Below are 19398 nucleotides of genomic sequence, written 5' to 3'. Positions count from 1 at the left end.
AGATGTGCTCACAGTCCCCTGACTACAGGGGCTACCACAGTTTGTCTTCAATTCAGTATTTGTCAGAGAGAGCTTCAAGTAACACATGTTGCTTGGCAGTAGCAGTGGGGTGAATGATCATGGTGGGTTTCACCGGATATTAAAAAAAAAAAAAAAAAAAAAAAAAGCTATAGCTTTCTAACTGAGCAAAGACTGGGATGGGAAGGAGGAGAGAGAAATGCCACTGCTCTTCTGAGCCTGAAAACTGTGGACACTGTGGACCACAGGAATGGAAACATAGATATTGTAGCAACAGCTGGAGCTGGTTTGATGCCAGCCGAATGTTCATATTACTTGTCGTTGCTAATCCACCTCATTTCTGAGCTTGTTTTCAGCAAGCCACAATTAAGTTCCTTTGATCCCCAAAGGGTTCAACTGATCTAACACAATAGGGATGGAGATAAATAGAGCACTGCGATAGGGGTTACTGAAGGAGTCTAGGAGAGCCACATGAACTACATTTGCTGATTGTATCTCAAGATTGTTGGTAGATTATCAAGGTGCTGCCTACTTTATATTAAAATGTAAAAAAAAAACAAAGCAAAACAAAAACTAATCTGTTTTGTGCAGCTCCAAGTAATTATTAAATACTGTATTACTGTATGAACTGAATGAACATCAGAGCTGTGAATGTGCAGGGTTGGACTAGACTACCTCCAGACATCCCTTGCAAGCCCAAAGGTTCTCTTTCTTTGGGCATGACCAAGACTTAACAAAACAGCTAGGCTTATTGAGTGCCACAGAACTGTCAGTGATGACAGTTTTGTTAAAAAAAAAAAAAAAAAAAAACAGGGATTTATTGCCTAAGGAACTACATCCCTGGGAACTCTGTCTGGAGTTCACTTTCTTCACGAACATAACTTTTAAACTGAAATACAGATCCTGTTTATTGATTTGCTGCTCTGCAAAAATGAACAGGTTGGAGCAGCAGAGGAAAAACATATTAGTTACATGCCCATAAGATAGTGGGCAGATAAAGGGAAAGGAAAATGGAAAGATCTTTATGTCATTCCCTTTCCCACTGCGAGACCATGGTGCTTGACTTGGTAGAAAAATATCAGTGAGAGTTGTATTGAATTTTGTTATGTGATTTTAAAAAAAGTCTTCCTAGCCCAACAGTGTACATAGGCATCTTATGAATAACTCCATGTAGCCACAAATGATTCTACAATGAAAATATTAGAAAGTACATGTAAATTAAGTGTATGTAAAGCATACATACTTTGTGCACAGGAGTGCAGAGTGCACAGGAATGATTTATAATCTGTAATGTTTCCTCTGTGCTGAAAAAGCACCTGAGTGGATATGTGGAGCAGTACCAAATATATTTGTGAAAAAATCAGCTTAGTGTCCTGGTCCATACTGGTCATTGCTGCTAGTTGTTCTGCCAGAGATAGTTCTTCCTTTCTCTGGCACATGCCCCAACCATTTTTCTAAATGTTTTCTCTTGCTTTCTTGTTCTCCTCCAAAAGAAGAATCGTTTGCCTTCCTCCCAGACATCATAGACATTTGTAAAGGAAGTAATAGGGCAGACATCCGTGTACTTACCAAATTGCTCAGGCAAATTTTCCCTAGAGACTTCTGTTGCATCCATCACCTCTTTAGTCTTTGCAACCTCCACCTGTATGCAAGGGAATGAGAGTCAGTTATCACAACTTTTCTCTCCTCGGAAGACATAATCTGGAGCCAATCAAACAAGTTTAGGCCGGATATGCAGCACGTACACTGGGCCAATGACCTCTGAGAGCCATAGGCATGATAGCCTTTAGGCAGCTGGGTTCTGTAACCTACGAGGTGCTGCTGCTTCATTTTCTGGACAAAGAACCTCTCCCTTCCTGACCAGGGTGAAAATATAGCATAAGTCCCAATTTGAGCCATCCTTACCAGTGGTTTTATGTAAGTGTGAGGAGAAAAAAAAGGAGCTTTAAATAGCTTTCCAATTCCTCTGGGGAAAAGGTTGCCAACATGGGCAGTCATATGATCTTCTCCTTCTAGCTCCCTCTTCTTTCGTTTGTTTGTGGTTGGCCAGGTGGTGGACATTTGGTTTGCACAATACAATAAGGATTCAACATCTCCACTCTGGTCTGTTAAAAGTATAGCAACTGCAAGCAGTGTGAAGCAGGCCATTGTTACTTGTCCTGAGTGTGAGTGCCAGTTGCTTACAAGGACACTCTTGTCAATTCTGGCAAATGTATTCCCGTACCATGGATTGAAGCATTGTGCAGGCCATTTTAATGTGACCAAAGAAGTAGCAAGGTAGCACTTTGTGAAATTCAGGCTGCCATTTTCTATGATTTTCAGTGAGAATAAGGAGTTTGGTCAGCTTCATCATGATCCCTGGGAAGGGAATGGAGCAAATAATCCTGGAAACCATTTCCAAACATATGAAAGCCAAGAAGGTAACTGGGAGTAGTCAGGATGGATGTATGAAGGGGAAATCATGCCTTACCAACCTGAAAACCCACGATGAGATGGTGGATGAGAAAAGAGCAGTTATGTTGTTTATCTTGACTTTAGTAAGGCTTTTGACCCTGTCTCCCATAACATCCTCATCATAGACAAATGGATGAAGTATGGGCTAGATAAGTGGACAGTGAGGTGGACTGAAAGCTGGCTGAGCTGCCAGGCTCAAAGGGTTGTGATCAGTGACACAAAGTCCAGCTGGAGGCCAGTCTCTAGTGGTATACCCCAGGGGTTGATACTGGAGCCAAGGCTGTTGAAGATCTTCATTAATGACCTGGATGATGGGACAGAGTGCACCTTCAGCAAGTTTTCAGACGATGCAAAATTGGGAGGAGTGGTCGACACATCAGGTGGCTGTGCTGCCATTCAGAGGGACCCCAACAGGCTGGAGAAATGGGCAAGCAGGAATCTCAGGAAGCTCAAGAAAGAGCAACGGCACAGCCTGTCCCTGGGGAGGAATAACCCCATGTAGCAGTACAGGCGGGGGGCCAACCGGCTGGAAAGCAGCTTTGCAGAGAAGGACCTGGGGGCCCCGGTGGACAGGTTGAACATCAGCCAGCAATGTGCTCTCATGGCAAAGGTGGCCAACAGCATCCCGGGCTGCACTAGAAAGAGCGTTGCCAGCAGGTCAAGGGAGGTGATCCTTCGCCTCTACTCAGCACTGGGGAGGCCACATCTGGAGTGCTGTGTCCAGTGCTGGGCTCCACAGTATGAGAAAGCCATGGACAAACTCAAGCAAGTCCAGTGAAGGTCCACAAAGAGACTGGAGTATCTGCTGTACGAGGAGAGGCTGAGAGAGCTGGGGCTGTTTAACCTGGAGAAGAGAGGGCAGGGCAGGGGAGGAGAGGGGAGATGTTATCAATGTGTATAAATACCTGACAGGAGGGAATAAAGACGGAGCCAGACTCTTCTCATTGGTGCCCAGTGAAAGAACAAGAAGCAATAGGCACACGCTGAAATACAGAAAATGCTATTTAAATATATATATATATAATTTTTTTTTTAACTGTAAGGCTGGTCAAACACTGGAACAGGTTGCCCAGAGAGGTTGTGGAGTCTCCGTCTTGGAGATATTCAAAACCTGACTGGACACAGTCCTGGCCAATCTTCTCTAGCTAACCCCGCTTTGAGCAGGAAGTTTGGACGAGACAATCTGTAGAAGTCCCTTCCAATCGCAACTGTTCTGTGATTCTTTGATTCTAATTACAGTATTTGTCCCTTAAAGTTGTTTTGTGTGTGTCATCCTAGTAACCTCCCAATCTTTGACAGGTATCAGAGCATTGTTTGCTAGAACTGACTATTCAGTTGGACAGCAGGCAGTTACCACCTAGCTAGAGAATAATAAGGTGTTTTTCCAGTCTTTGTTGTTCTGTCAAAAATATTATGGAACAGTCTTCTGTAAAACATTATTTTCTATTTTCATAGGTGTTTTACAGTAGACCTCAATGCTTGCTGGAAATCACTGGAAAGACCGTCTTTGACCTAAGCAATCTCTGGCCAGTGTCCCCTATTTGTAGAAATGTTTGAAAACTAAATAAATGATCTTGGGCTTTTTTCTTTAGCAATGAAGAGATAATAGCCATTGTGTGTCTGTGTGTGTGCATGTGGGTACTACCACTCTGCAATTACTATGACTGTAGTTACAGCAATTACTGTAACTACTGTAAAGATTTCAGTGTTAAGTTCTTGGCTTCTGCTCTTAAATTTCCATCTGTTCAGATAAAAAAGAAGGTGCGAGAAAATGAGAGCCTGCAAGTTAACTGCCTGTATTCTCAGGACTGGTACAAATAGAAATCTTCAGTGCCTGCAGGCACCCTGTGTTGTGTATTGTTTATTGTTTGCTATTTCATGATGAGAAGACTAAGTAGCAAACAAGCATCAAAAAGGAAGGAAAGTTAATCCAGGGAAACTTGAAACAAAACTGTTGCAGCCTGTTTTACTAAGAAGGCATTATAGAAATGCAGAGGTGAATGAGGCAAGGTCTCCTGTCATTTTTTTTCAGCTTTGGGACAGTGACTGCCCTTTGAAATAGTAGAAGACTGACTGTGAGTCTGAACTTCTCTACTTGGCTCTTGCTAGTTTGGTGTCATTTGACATCTGCCTGTCTCCATTTTTTCTAGGTATAGATCTTAAAAGACAGTATCATGGTACCACTGTAGTGCTCTTGTAATTAATATAGGTAAGAAATAGTACCTCTGTGGATGAAAGGTTCTGAGCACGCTGTGAAGAACGATGATGGTGCTGGGCCAACAAGTTTCTTCTTTCTTTTTCAGTAATTGCTGTTTCCAATTGAAGTTAATATTATTTCCTATTTGACTAAATTACAGACCTTCAATTGCAGAACTTGCCTGTTTCCTGAGGAAGGAGTTAGCTGATGCTTTAACAATGGCCATGCTAAATAAAGGCACAATTCAGAGCTTCTGCTGTGCAGCAGCCACGGCTCACGAGTTCTTGGAGTTTCCTCTCTTAGTGTGCCCAACAGCTTTGTAACAGAGAGCTAAGAGCTAAGCTGTTATGAAAAGTAAATGTTTCTGAGTATAACATGATAATAGCAACAATCATTCTTTCTCTTTGACCTCATGGAGATTAGAAACTAAGCTTTCCCTGAGGTAATCCTAGATCGTGTGTCTCTGCTTTGTTTCCTTTTAAAGGAGACCTTGGCAGTTTGTACTTGCTGGTCCCATACCTCTGAGTGCAGGTACTGCCATGACCTGATGGTCACTTGGGAAGCCAAACCATACTGTTTTCATGAAATGTTTTTATAGTAAATGCTGAACTGACTGTTTTTTAAAAGCATGTCTGCTCTGCAAGACAAATCCTATTCAAATGAGTTGCATATCTGAGCTGATTCAGCTCTGATTTGTGGATTCTTCTGGGACTAAATGGTGTCGTGTTGATATGATGCATGCTGGTCTGACGTGTTTGCTCAGAGAGGAGAGAAGCTGAGCTATGTTTTGCTCTCACTGCTAATCAGTGTAAATCTGGAGTAATGCTGCTGAAAGGGGTAGTGTAATTCTGAAGCCAAACTGCTGGGAACTGCAGTTCCATTGAAGAGTTTGTACCTCAGGTCTGTTCTTAGGTGCTCCTTGCATGTGTTCAAAAGTGTGCCATAATGACTAGAGAAGAGAGCTGAGAGGCAAGTGTTGCATGTTTTTATTCCTAGGCTTGCAGGAAAACTCTCTGCTACTGTAAGCAATTCACTTAGCTATTACCTACCTCTTCAGCTTCCTTCAGAAATGTAAGACATCCCTCCAGAGAAATTTGGGGTCCTTCTGAGATGGCTGCTTTATAATTGCTAAGATTTTTTTTAGCAGGAAAGGTTGTGTCTCTGTCCGTGATGCACCACTAGGACAAGGTAGTTAAGGTAGCTGAGAGGAATATAAGCACGTGAGCATGAAGTTATGCCAGGACTAATATAACCTGCTCAGAATGTATTGTGTTGCAATTAAACTGCTTCCAGCATCCAGACTGTGTGATTAAGAGCTACCTCTGTGCAGCACCACACTGTGCCAGGTAGTCAGTCCTCAGCTCTCTATTGTGGCTGCCAAATTCTTCAGGAAGGATCTCTCTGAAGAGCTGATGCATTAGAACATCACAGAAACAGATGTTCCTTAAATGACTTTCCATCTGGGCATCCAATTCTTCCTTATATAAGAAAAGTTACAATAGTTTAATTAACTCACTTTGGAACCTCTCTTAGTCTGCTAAACTCTCTGTGTTGAGACACTCAATATACTTAATCTTTGCTTAAAGATAAGTGACCAAACTAACTTAATCTGACTGTACATGTTCAAAAGGGATTCACCCCAATCTAGTGGTGTAAACTAGTCTTGGCTATGTTTGTACAGCTTTATCCATGTAGTCAGGGCCCAATGTTACCTGATGGGAAGAAAGGCAAGTGAAAATTAGTTTATTTCACAAAGAGTTTTGTTTCTTCACTTTTCTTTGAGGTAAGAACTCTGAGAAGAAAGATTCCTTATTTCTTTGTCCTTTTCCGAATACATTTTATTAATTACTCTTCCTTTGTGTGGAATAAAGACAGTTGGGTGTTGATAGGTTCATTCAAGGAATAGGCAATGAAGTGTTGAGCGGATGAAGGTTCTGAATTATTATTTTTTTTCAACGAGCTAAAGAAAAACAGCTGTGAATGGTTCACTTAGCATCAGAATTGGTGTGTGTTTAACTGTATGTCATTTTTAACAAATCATTCATTGATGCTTCTGTGGTTGTGGATCTGTTTTCTGACAACGGAATATGAACAAGGCTGAACAGAAAAAATATCCTTGTCATTTGGGGTTAGAAGCAAAAATTGTCATTTTGTCAGGCCAGTCATAAGGTAAGTGGCTAATTGAGTGCCTTGGAATTCCTCCTTGTTCCTGTAGTGTCCACCATGCTGCACCCTTACAATGCTCAAAATAAAGCACGCTGAACCTCCAACAAGAGAAAGTTTTAGCTGTGTATAAATAAACTCCATTCTCTTGCCCCCATTAGCATGTTTGTTTTATCTGTTAATATGAGACTATTTAAGTGTACCTTTTGAGAGAGAGAGAGAGAGATGGGATAACAGATAACTTTGATATGGAGAGTTGGATGAGAGTTGGTTTTTTTTAATCTACCTCCTAGCCTGTACTGCAGATGCCATGGATGTAAACAAACATTGCTAGCTTGTTACTCAGCCATGTGCAAACTCAGCATAAAATCTGCACTCTATAATGCAGAGTACATGAGATATAAAAATTTGACAAGATGATATGTAGGAAGTATTGCTTATGTCACTGTGCATGCTCGCCTCCTATTTGTGCTAGAAGTCTTGGCACCTGCATGCATGATTGCATCCAAGTTTTCAGTAAGTGCCTTTACAGCTCTCTTGTTTGCAAGATTCAGTCATTTGTGAAGATTGCCCCTAACTGTGGTGTAGAAATACATGTGCTTTGAGGAATGGGTGCAAGTTAACTCCTAGATTCTGTAGTGTACATGTGAATAACATTGTCATCCTGGAGAATCTGGGAGAGCAATCAAGTGGGTTAGCTTTACGGGATGGTGGCGTTTAAAAGACTAGAGGTCAGACTTGCCAAAGTTCGTGATATTTTGTCTACTATGGCTGCTGTCTGCAGCACAAAAATTCATTATAACAGGAACTCTGTAACATTTGACCTTAGATCTGTGGACCTTTTTCTAAGAGAAAGGAATGTGTTCTTATAATTCAGTAGAGAGGACAAGAGGCTAATAATGCAAGAGATGGCAAAAGCTTCTCAGTTTAACTTTACATGTTTTCTATCTACATTGTTCTTGATTAGGCCAAACTGTTACCTGCTGAAAAAACTCCTGCAGGTGTATATATTGAGGTATTGAAACATAAAATTAGTATTTGACGTTTACTGGAAATTCATACGCTATAACAATCAAAGCAAGAGACTTCAGCTGACATTCTAGCATGTGTAAGTAACCATTCTGGAAGCAGACTTAATACCGGAATTTGTGGCATCATCTGAAAAGCAGTGCAGCTCTTAATGCTGAAATGTAATGCATGTATACACTAAATTTAGTATATTTGTAATTGAAAGAATTTGAGCTCTAGAAGTTATGTTCACCTACCAGAATCCCACAGTTAAGCAGTTAAGTCTGTCATTTATAGGGCTACTTGGGATCATTGATATCACCATGAAATCATGGTGATACAAGTATAAAGAATTTGAAATTGGGAGATTTCATGATATTAAAGACAAAGTGGAAGAGTAAGAAGATTTCAAGTCTAGGATAGAATGACTGTAACTGCATTGTAATAATTGTTTCCTTTAAATTTAGGACACGTGTTGCTATTATTGTTTTTATGCTTCTTGTTTCTATACCCTTATATGGCACCATTTACTTAAGTGTCTAAGGCAACTTGCAAATATGTAACTCATTATGCTTCCCAGTAATAACAGCACATTCACTCAACACTGCTAAAAAACTTCTTTGGATGAAACAGAAGAACTCGCTCTTCATTTCTGCCCAGCAGTTCTTTTCACCATTTCAAGACAAGAACTGAGGAACAGAATGGAAGCTCCTTGAAGATATAGGTAGAATATGTTTGTTGAACTGTTTGTCATTAGGACAAAGCAGTGTTCTCTTCCTAAATAATAATTTAAAAAATGCCACGATGGCATCTGTTTCAACCTGCAGTGAAGTTTAATCCTCCTTATACCTTTCATTAATGACAGATCTTCTGTCTTACCTAGCACTGGCTTAGAGAGAAAGTACTGCCTATTGATTCACAAATGCTACACCCCATGAGCTTGATTGCCTTTTATTCACGTAAACAGACTCTTAAACTTTGGCTATTTTGTGACACCTTCTGTGATTGTAACACATCAGCCAGAACATGAGTTATATAATTACACTGCTGGGTGAAGTGGATACCTGATATTAGTGCACATACTAAATTGTACCTAAGAGAGGTCCAAAATCAATTCTCTTCATCCACACGTATTACTCTGTTCCTTATGCCTTCACGCTAAATTAGTTTCTGCAACTTTTCTCCTCAGATTCCAGGAATATGAAAAGCCAAAAGATTATTTAGATTTTCATTAAGAAAACACTGACATCAGCATCAGGTGAGATTCATGTTACAAGAAGGCCAAACTCTCAGCAGCATTACATGGCATAGAAGTGTAACATCAATCCAATAATTAAAAAATAAAAGTTTCAGCAGTTTTTTCCTTGTCCTGAAAAATAAAGAATCATCTTTTAGTTTCGGAATGATTATTTTCCACAGACCATTCTTCTGTGTTGGAAATTTGTCTTTTGAAATATTAATTAGATTTTGGCTTGTACTGTACGGTAAATGGAAATGTTTTCCTATTTATTGTGAAAACCCTTTGCTTTGGTCAGGACTGTCTTTGTTTAGCTGAACAAAATTTTGTGGTTATAATTAATTAAATCATTTTCAGTATTCCGGAACTGCCCCAAAATGTTTATCTTGCGGGTGCTTTTTTCACACAGTTGTAACTCAGGAGCTGCAGGCAGTTTTCCTAAGCATGGCAGTGCTCTGTATTCAGGGTTTTACAACTGGGCCCTGAAAATTAGTTCTGTGATTCAATCTGGCAGATTGGTTTTGGCTTGAGAATCAGCATATGTTTTTAACATATGCATGTTGGCAAATCAAATTTGGAGTCATAACTAACAGGCCTGTTATCTCAATCCTGCTAGCACTTTGGGGAATTAAGTATCATGGGCAAAAAAGAATGACGAGACAGGACGGGGGGATGTCACAGCACTGAATAAGGAAGAACCACACTGACCCCTGATAAATCTGCTTGCAGATAGCACAGTGGGGTTTTTTCAGTTTGCCAGTGTAGCTCCTGGAATGAACCATAAGTTACCTCTAGGTTTTTCTGGCCACAGGATCGAGGCTAATCCAAGAATGACATTCTGGATTTCTGCCTGTGTGTATCTCTGCCTATCACATAGCATGCTATTACAGGCTCATTTCCTTAATGCATGTATTTTGCATTCATGTTGTGCTCCAGACGGTATTAGTGTTTTATTTTGCAGCATGAATTGTGCTTGTAGCACATGGCAATGTTTCCTCTGTCAGTCCAATTGGGCTGTGTCTGGGGTACGAGGCATCCAGAAGTCAAACTAGTTCAGAATGGAACAAACCATTCCAGCCATTTTGAATCCTCTGCAAATTCCCTGAAGCCCTTTTGACTGACTAACCCAGCAAATCCACAAGAAAGGCATTGCTCATGAAACTGCCAGGATTTGTTCTTCTCTGTCAGTGAATGATGATGATAAAAAAAAAAAAATACTTAAAACAAGGACATGAAGGGAATTTTACAGATTTTTTCATTTGGATTGATTTTGAAGGACAGCTGAAAGTTTGAGGCAGTTTGCACTGTGAGTACAAGCCACTTGGGCTTTTAGAAACTTGAATTGTAATAACAAAATGACAAACAGCAATGTCTGACAGGCATGCAGATGTAAATCTTCCTTTCTGCTGGTGCTGCTTGGGCTTGGCAGGCCTGAGGGAAAGCAGGGAGGTGTATTCCTTGCTGCGCCTGTCGAGCAGGTGGAAGCACTGCTTACTTCAGAGCAACTATTATAAAAGAGCAGGGCCCTGGTTAGGTCTTGTCCAGAAAGCAGAAATACCCTTAGCAGTCTCCATTGTTGGAAACCAGAGTAGTCGCCTTTTTGCGAGAACTGGGAGAAGGCTTAACAGTTCTGCTGCAAATAAACAGTTTATTGAAAGGTCCTGACCTGATCAGAGCCAATATTCTGTCGTGTGAAGAGCCTGTGTCTTAGTGGTGATGGGAGGAAGCCCTTGTCCAGCCTGAGCTGGGATCTGAGACCAAGTACCTTAGGAGGAGGTCTGTAGAATTGGGCTCTGCATGTTTGATGGTACAAGCTCACAAGCATAGGTCATTGGCAAATGCTATTTTCAGCGTGTAGCATGAACTTCAGCAGATGTAAAGGCAAGTTAGTCTCCTTCATTAAATCTGATTTTCATGTAAGTGATTTAAACATACAGCCATATATTACTTTGAGGTCAAGACTGCAATTAGGTCCAGAGGCCTAATTCATTTGCCAGATTGATTGCAGTAGAGCCTTACAGCTCATGGAGAATTTTAGGGGGTAGAGACATCATGAGGAGTGAGAAAAATCAATGGTATGCCATTGCTCCGCATTGCTTCTGTTGAGGTGGTTAGCGGCAGTGTCAGTCAGGGATCAGCAAGCTCTGTGTGCTTTTGGAGGAAGCAGATGAAAGTAAGTCACATCCTTGACCACATAACTATGACCATATTATTGTACTTAAAGCTGTTATGTATATCTGAATTTTATCATCAACTGTATACAATTTAAGTTGTTTTTAATTATTTTCTGTCTGTCTAGAAACAAGAGTTCCCTCTGCCACAGCATACAGATGTTACAAATATGTTCTTCTAACAATACACATGGCATGTCCCATAGCAGCAAAAGTACTTTGTGTTCAGCCTGGAAAATGGGATCTTTTCCCTCTTATTAAGACAAAGTTTATAAAAATACAATTATAGTGAGTTCCTAATGAAATTTGTGATTTCTTCTTTTTTTTTTTTTTTAGTGAGCTTGAATTTAGTTTTTACTTTTATTTCCGGTTAATGTGGAGTAAAACCCATCTGATGTTGAACCTCATTTCTAAGTGCAGTTTATTGACAAGGGCAGAAAAGGTGGTATTTCTGTCTGTAGTTACTAGGATTGCTAAGAAATATCAGAACCATTGTTTCTAGACTTAAGCTATTCTTCGACCATTTTATATCCTATAAGCAGAGGAAACTGTGAAGGCAGATTCAGTGGAGAAAGGATCCCAATAATTATAATGTTATCCAGATGTCTTTCATTCTGTTAGTGTCTGACTGAAGGATAAGTCACTAAACTGTGGAATTTAGTGCCGCAGACTATCCAAGCCAAGATCTTAGCAGCTTGATAAAGATCCACTAAAAATTGAGAACTCTTATCTTTTAAAACAAGAGACAATAATTGTTTTATGTGAATTCAGAAAAAAACCTTTCTCTTTGGGCCAGTTGGCTGTGATTAAATTTTGTGTTCCTTTTCTGTAAAGATCTGGGACTGTCTGCTTTGAAAGATGTGTCATTAGTCAAGATGATCCTTGGATCAGATCCAACATGGTAACTTCCATTTTTTCCTTTCTCTATAAGTGTGGTAGGTTTTTGCAAATTTGGAAAAATATTTTGAATCTGAAAGGCCTGGCTCCTGACTTAAGCTGGTTGTGTTTTGGAGCAAAGATTTTGTGTTTTACTAAATCATCATTCCTGTTGTTATTGTATTCACATATAATTACATAGTAGGAGGTTTTTGTTTTTTTCCTGCAGCTCAAAGAAGGGACTCATATTTGAGAATCCTAATTGTAAATATGCCACCATTTTCCATACGGATGTTACATGGTTTGATTTTGCCTCAGAGTCTTTTCCCTTCTCCAATTAATCAGACTTCACCCTGTGTTTTCTTTTTGGTGCTGTTGCCATACGGGGGTTTTTCCATCTTCGTGTGAAGTTCAGAACAACACATCTTCCAGTCACCCTCATACATGATGTACTGTTTTGTTGTATTAATCTTATTCCCACCTTTTTTCCTCTACAAGTCCTGCTCACAATAGGTCTGTCTCCATCTATCTAGGCACCTGAAGAGCTATAAAAAAAAGCCTACATGGCCTTCCCCTTGCTCAGCAACAGGGCACTCACTCCCAGTATTTCTGCCTTGGTTCTCAGTCACTTTACTCCCTTCTCCATGAGCACAGACTCAGTATGACTTTTGTGCTTATTCCTATAAACCAGAACAGGTGAGACTGATCTATAGCTTTTTATAACTATTCCTAACTCACTTTGTGGTGGTGAGCTCAAACTCATCATTTTAGGGTAAAATGGGACCAAAACAGAGTTTGGTTCCAGCATTAAACTCAAACATTAGTTCACTGCACTGAAAGACCCTCTCACCTATGTATCGTTTCGGTAAATCAAATGTGAAGGAGTTATCATGGCCAATCCTCACCATATGTATTCTGATATTTACATGTGTGTTGCAGTGTTAAGGTCTGCATGTGTTTAAAACGTTAACGTGGGCTTTATAGAGCAGTCGTTACAGGCGAAGGGAAGAAAAAGCTATTCAGTCATCCCATTTAGAAGAATATGAGACAGGTGGGATGGGAGACTATTGCGTGTGTGTCTCAGGATGAGCTCAGACTGCCAGGAGGGAAACAAATTTTGCTGTTCTTACTTGTTGTCATTAAGAGAATCTTTCCTATCTTAGAAGAATGAGATTTTTCTTTCCTGCTCTTGCTGTCACTGCTGCCACCTTCTTTGTATTGCTGTAGCAAAACAGGAGGCTAGGAACTAGTGCAGGAAGAGAGGAGAACCGGCAGCAGGAAAAATGTCTCCTCCTTGCCCTGCTCCCCCTTTCTTCACCAGTCTTGTCATTGGACCATTTTGGGGACCCAAGCAGGAGGGAGGGATCTGACACCATGGCTGTTCCCTTTGGGAATGCCTACTGCTTTTTCTTGAGACTGTAGGTGTTCTCCAACTCTGAAAGTCAGTCTCCAAGTGCATTGTGCTAGCGTTCAAATGGGAGGAAAGATGGCACAATTTTCTGACTCTTATGGAGGGTTCTCCTCTTTTGCATGCAATTAACTTCTCTCTGCCAAAAAAGTCATGGCCTGGGGCTCTTAAAATTCTTCAGAAGAGCTCACTTTGGGAACTAATTTCTTTGAGGTGGACCAGTTAACACTGGAAGTCTGCAATTCCAAAGTATATCCTAAAGGCCACATGCTAATTACGTCCTAGGCCATTCTAACCAAACGAGTACAGTGAATTTTCCAGGGAAAGTTACAACCACTTTCTACAAATGAAGTTGCTATAAATTCTCTGCCAAGTGCTGCTGATGCTGTTGGCACCTTCCTTCTTGATTATGCCTAAATAAAAGAAAGCATTTTTGTCCAAATGAGGGGGAAAAAAACGCAGCAGATTCCATTCTCTCTCTGAACACATCTGCCATCTCCAACCTGGTCCCCTCGGGAACAGAAAGGCTGTCTAATTCTAATTGGAGAAGATTTCAAAGAACCTGTGGATAAAATATTGACAGCACGTGACGGTATCAGACATTGCTGTAATTCTTTACAAGGGTATATGGTAGGTGAGCGGTGACTGTTACTTTCCAGTGCTATGTACTTCCCCAGTTTACACATGGCATTACTCTCTTTTAAGACAACTCCATGACAAGAAAACTGAACAAAGCAATGGTAGTGTTCTTCACGGAAAACAGAGAGTACGTGTTCTTGGACAGCACTGAACTACTGCTGGGAGTCCAGTGGTTTCACAGGGCTGGATCAGTTCATGTGCAGAATTTAATGAGCTGCCAAATGCTTCTAAATGTCGGAAAGTCCTGAGGAAAATGCACATTACAGAACATGGCACAGACAGAAACGTATAGACAGAAATTCATTTCTATAGCTTGCGGCATCTCCCAGTTAATTTTCCATGAAGATTTCTTCCCTTCCTCCTCCTTCATGTGTTTTTCAGACTGTGAAATGATCAGTGTTTCCCTAGAGGCAGATAGAAGCCGAGGTTAAGGGCCACAGAGATAATAATTGCATTTATTTTCTGGAAAAAGCTGCTTAGTGCAATGAAACCCAAGTTGGCATTTCATTCAGTTGATCTCTCTGCTCAGATCATGCAGCAGTACTGCTTATCTGACATATTGTTAGCAAGCAAAGTAAGATAAAACTGGTCCTGTGAGCATGCCCACGAGGACAATATGAAGAAAGGAAATAGTTAGATAAAAGAAGTAGGGGCAAAGAATAGAAAGCCAAGCTCAAGCTAGAAATTTTATGGAGAAGTAAAGCTTTTATAAGAAAATTGAAATTGAAATCATTAGTCAATCCTGCTAGCATAATGATTTATCTGACTTGTGCAGCAATGTGAGTGATGAGGTTTGGAACAAATTAGGATAGCAGCAAGAGGAAAACATCCTTCATGCCACTTCTTTTGCAATCCAACATCTCTTTTGGGTCCAGGGTAACCAGGCAGTCTGTTGAGCTGTGAGATTTAAAAGCCTTTGGAATTATCTGCTGAGATAAAATTTTTTCTCCTTTCCTTTCCTCCCAAACCAGACATTTCACATTCAAGGTCTGCTTATGCATGCAAGCCATTTATAACCCTGGCACATGGTAATTTTTATAGAATGGAAATTTCTTCATGGTATGTGTCATTTCTGGTGCAGGCTCAATGGTATTTTTTCCTGGCTGAGGACAGCCTCTTGCTGAACAGTACGGTGTGGAGCAATTACCAAGATTATGGCTCATCACCTGATAACATCATCAGGACAGTGCTACAACTGCAAAATGGATTGACCTACTTCTCTGTCCAGCAGCGTGCCCAACATGAAAGTGTCAGGGAAGCTGTGATGTGGCCTGAACACTTTAATTGTATACAGACGCAAAAGATGGTAGATAAGATCACTAGTAAGAGGACTTTTTCATTGCTCCTCAGGTGTTCTCCCCCCCCCCCATCCCCATCTAACTTCAAGTATTTAATTCCAGTACTTCAGCCTACCTCTTTATCTTCACTGAGCTGGGAGCTTTAATCGTCTGCTGGAGGCTCCGCTGCACATGCAGAAAGTCTCAATAATGAATTTAGGCTCCTCCTTTAAATGCCTGAAGTTAAATGATGTAAATGTCACCTCTGTTGTAGGCCAGACTGAAGTTTTCTGGAACAGACTGCTGAATGCATCTCCAAACAGGCATTGTGGATTGCTCCTCTTCCCTTAGGGAAGTCAGTCAACTCTGAATTGGCTGTGCTGTGTATTGGCTGTAGTGATTCATCCTGCGTATCTGGGATGAGTTAGAAAGCCTAAAGGGGTTGGGGAATTCAAGCTGGACTTCAAGAAAGCCTTTCCAAGCTACCAGATAATTTTCAAAGTGAGGAATGTTGAAGCCTTAACATTTTGATTTTTTACCATAAAAGTAGGCTGGTAAAAGGTAGTAGGTAATGTTCTGTCAGGAACGCCCTTGCACTGGCAATGCAGGATTGATCAGATGCTTGAAGGGATCTCTGATTTTTGTAGACACTTCTGTGCTACTCGGGAGAAGAGAAGAAGGAGCAGAGGGAAAATAGTGCACTGCTTTGTAAAGAGATTGTGGCAACTTTTAAGAGTATACCTTGCCATTGGCAAAATGGAAACAGATGGCACACATTTTATGGAATAGAGTTATTCTAGCCTGAAGGATGTTCAAAGCCATACAAAGGGAGTTCTGCTTACAAATCCCATTACTGATAAATGATTTCTAACAGGATTTGTGCTGCTTACTCTATTGTGTTCACATGTGAGCACACACACGTGCATATACACGCACAGCTTTGAAAATGCCTTTCATGGGTTCAGCTGCTTTCATTAATACCAAAATAATTTTGTATTTTCTGGCATGTGTCTTTCTTTTCTGAACCTTATAAAGGAAGCAGTGCCTTCTCCCCTCTGTTCTTTGCATTTAAGCATTCAAAAGAAAATGGTTTTTCTCAGCATTAATAAATTTCTTATTGGATATGGGAAAGGTGTTTTCAATTACAGCTGGCATTGCTGAGCCTTGCGGCAGGTATCCTTGGGAAAAAGAAAAAAAAAAAAACAAGCAAATAATATACATTCTGGCTGTGTACAGTCAGATTTGTTAGTTTAGGTCAGATATCGCTACATGAAGCTTATGAAACATTTGTTTGGGGTATACAACAAATTTTTGACCATGTCTGCCAGCTATTAGAACCTGGTAATTATGCTCAGCTCCCATATTGATATGAGATTGTGTATGAGAGTATTATAATACCTATATATTTTTATGTAACCTCAGTGCTGTCTTCATTCTAATAGCAGGAATAAAGCTAGTCAGCTAGTCCAGAATGGCTGATGTTGCTATTGTTAGTACTTTATTTGCATTCCATTATTTCCTTGCAACCTCTCATATAGAGTAAAACCTCACTGTGCTGGATGCTGTACAAATTAGGAACAGATAGATTGCTTTTCCTCAAATTGCTTGCAATTCCTCAAATTGCTTCCAAGCAATGTTGTACATGTATTCCTCCAGGGAGGTATCTCCATGTTAGTTATTCCTTTGATTCTAGTCATCCTCCTTATGTCTGAAGTACACAGCTGGTTTTCTAGGGAAAAATCATGTTAAAACATAGTTCTGCAGAGATCTAGAGGGTCAGCTGTGTAAAACTGTAGGCCTGAGCTCTGCATGTGATGAATGCGAAAAGCCACTGGGTAGTGACAATATAATGTAAAGATCAAGGTAGGGAGCACTGAATGAGCCAGGGTAACTGAAGTTTCAAATAATCAAGGATATCTTCAGTACTATTAAGCGGGTTGTGGAGTAGCCTGTACATATGGATTATTTAAAACAACAAACACAATTATTATATAAGCCACACACCTGAGGTGAGAACCCTTCTGGTCTAAAACAAAGCATTAGCCACCTGAGCTAAGAGGACTGACCCATAGCTAATAGCAGAGGTAGATCCCTTATATTCAGTATGCCCTGATTTCTCACGGGGTAAAATATATTGCACAAAACCAGCATGTCCCTACATGACCCCAGTTTGGATAAGAAGCAGTTTGGATAACCAGGGCAGAGTGGCTGAAACTTGCCTCTCAGCTCCAGTTCTTTCCACCTGCTGACCTCCCCATCAGCCTTGCTGAGCACAGGGATGCAATTTGCCTTTGCAGGAGGGGTTTTATCTTGGCCTGCATCGCAGGGCATGCCCAGGAAGCTACAAAGTAGGCTTTTGTATCTCAGTACAAAATAGCAGAACAATGTTGACTATGATGGATTTTTTTCATTTTTTGTGCAGGCCCTTCATGCTTCTGCCCCCACTGATGGAGTGGATGCGAGTAGCTATCACCTATGCTGAGCACCGGCGCAGTTTAACTGTGGACAGCGATGATATCAGGCAGACAGCCAGACTGCTTTTACCAGGACTGGACTGCGAGCCACGGCAGCTAAAGTATGTGGACTGAACTCTAAAAGCAGCTAAAATAATTGTAACTTTACTTTTTACTGTATTTCGCTGGAGCAGGATCTTAAAATACTATGCAGGCATCACATGTTTAACCTTTTAGTACTGCAAGGAGCTAGAGAAGCTTTGGTCAAATGCTGCAGCAGGAGTAGAAAAATTTTTGTCTTGCCAAAAGTTATGTAGGAAGAATGTGATGGAGAAAGATTGAAATACAAGTAGCCAGTCTCCTAGGCCCAGGTCTTAATTATAAGATCATCTTTTGCTTTTTTAGATAGCTTGATGAAAAGTATAAGTACCTTTTAAAATAGTGTCCCCACATATATATCGAAGAGGGATTTATAATAAACTTGGTTCATTAGCGCATCATAGGTATTTTGTTCAGTGTCTGTAAGTCTCTTTAAGATGCTGTTGTTAGCACTGATTTTAATATCAGAGTTGTATCTTGAACATTAGTGCAAGGTAAATTTTTCTTTCTCCCCATGTAACTATGGATTAAATGAGTGAGCTGGACACATCAATAACAATAAACACCCTAAGTGATTAAATGATATTCTGAAAAGATAAGAATATACCATTACTCTTAGAATTTTTTTGCATGAAAAATAACAGCAACAGGAGGCTTTTTATCAAGAGTCTTGGTTCTGTTTTTGCATCCTTTTGCCTTTTCCCTGGGGCAGCCAAGGAGGCTCTGGCTTTTTGCTACATCTCAGTCTTTCCATTTGTGAAATGGAGGATAGTACTTACTACCCACAAAACCTAATGCAAAGCTAAATTAATTGGCAGGTATGCTGGTGCAATTAGGTGACTGAACTCTGATCCAAGTTCATTCACAGCATCCCTGCTATTTTTGACTCTGCTTGGTATGATAATATGGGCTAAGACTGTTCCACATAGCTCCACTCTAAGGGGACACGGTTGTTAATAACTGAGAAGCGGCACTTTTTTAAGCTACTTCTGCACTGCAGCTGCCCAGGTGAGCCCATGCTGCTCCTTTCAGGTCAGCCAGGCGGGGAGCTCAAAGCGCTGCTGACCTGCTGAGCCTCAGCTGGGAGCTGGGAACCATCTGCTGAGGGGCAGGAAGGAGCAGTCTTCTATAGCCTTCCTCTGCCGTGACTGGCTCCTGCTCTTCCTCTCAGCTAGTAGATTCTGCCTTTCTCCTGAGATGTGGTACATGACTGACTGAGAGTGCCGCCAGCCTTTTTAACAGTGATCCTCAGGAGGTGTTTAAGCCCCTTGACCTTGGACTGAAAGGAAGCGGCTGTACTCTGGGCTTCGTGGCCACAAAGTATGACTCGTGCGCTTAGGCCTGGAGTACTGTTCAGGAACACTTGCCTGTGCTCAGTTTCAGTGTAAGCAAACACTG

At 40.8% G+C, this 19398-nt stretch overlaps 1 protein-coding gene across 1 annotated transcript in view; it reads left to right on the top strand.

Annotated features, from left to right (window-relative positions):
- Positions 1-19398, top strand: part of ABTB2 (ankyrin repeat and BTB domain containing 2) — a 150718-nt gene that overhangs the window by 103994 nt on the left and 27326 nt on the right. Inside the window, exon 4 of the mRNA XM_067296290.1 lies at positions 17871-18023. Coding sequence (XP_067152391.1) covers positions 17871-18023 — 153 coding nt within the window. The remainder of the gene's footprint in view (positions 1-17870; positions 18024-19398) is intronic.

The sequence above is a fragment of the Apteryx mantelli genome, chromosome 4, assembly GCF_036417845.1.
Source record: "Apteryx mantelli isolate bAptMan1 chromosome 4, bAptMan1.hap1, whole genome shotgun sequence".
NCBI lineage: Eukaryota > Metazoa > Chordata > Aves > Apterygiformes > Apterygidae > Apteryx > Apteryx mantelli.
This window is presented reverse-complemented; position numbering and strand designations above follow the sequence as displayed.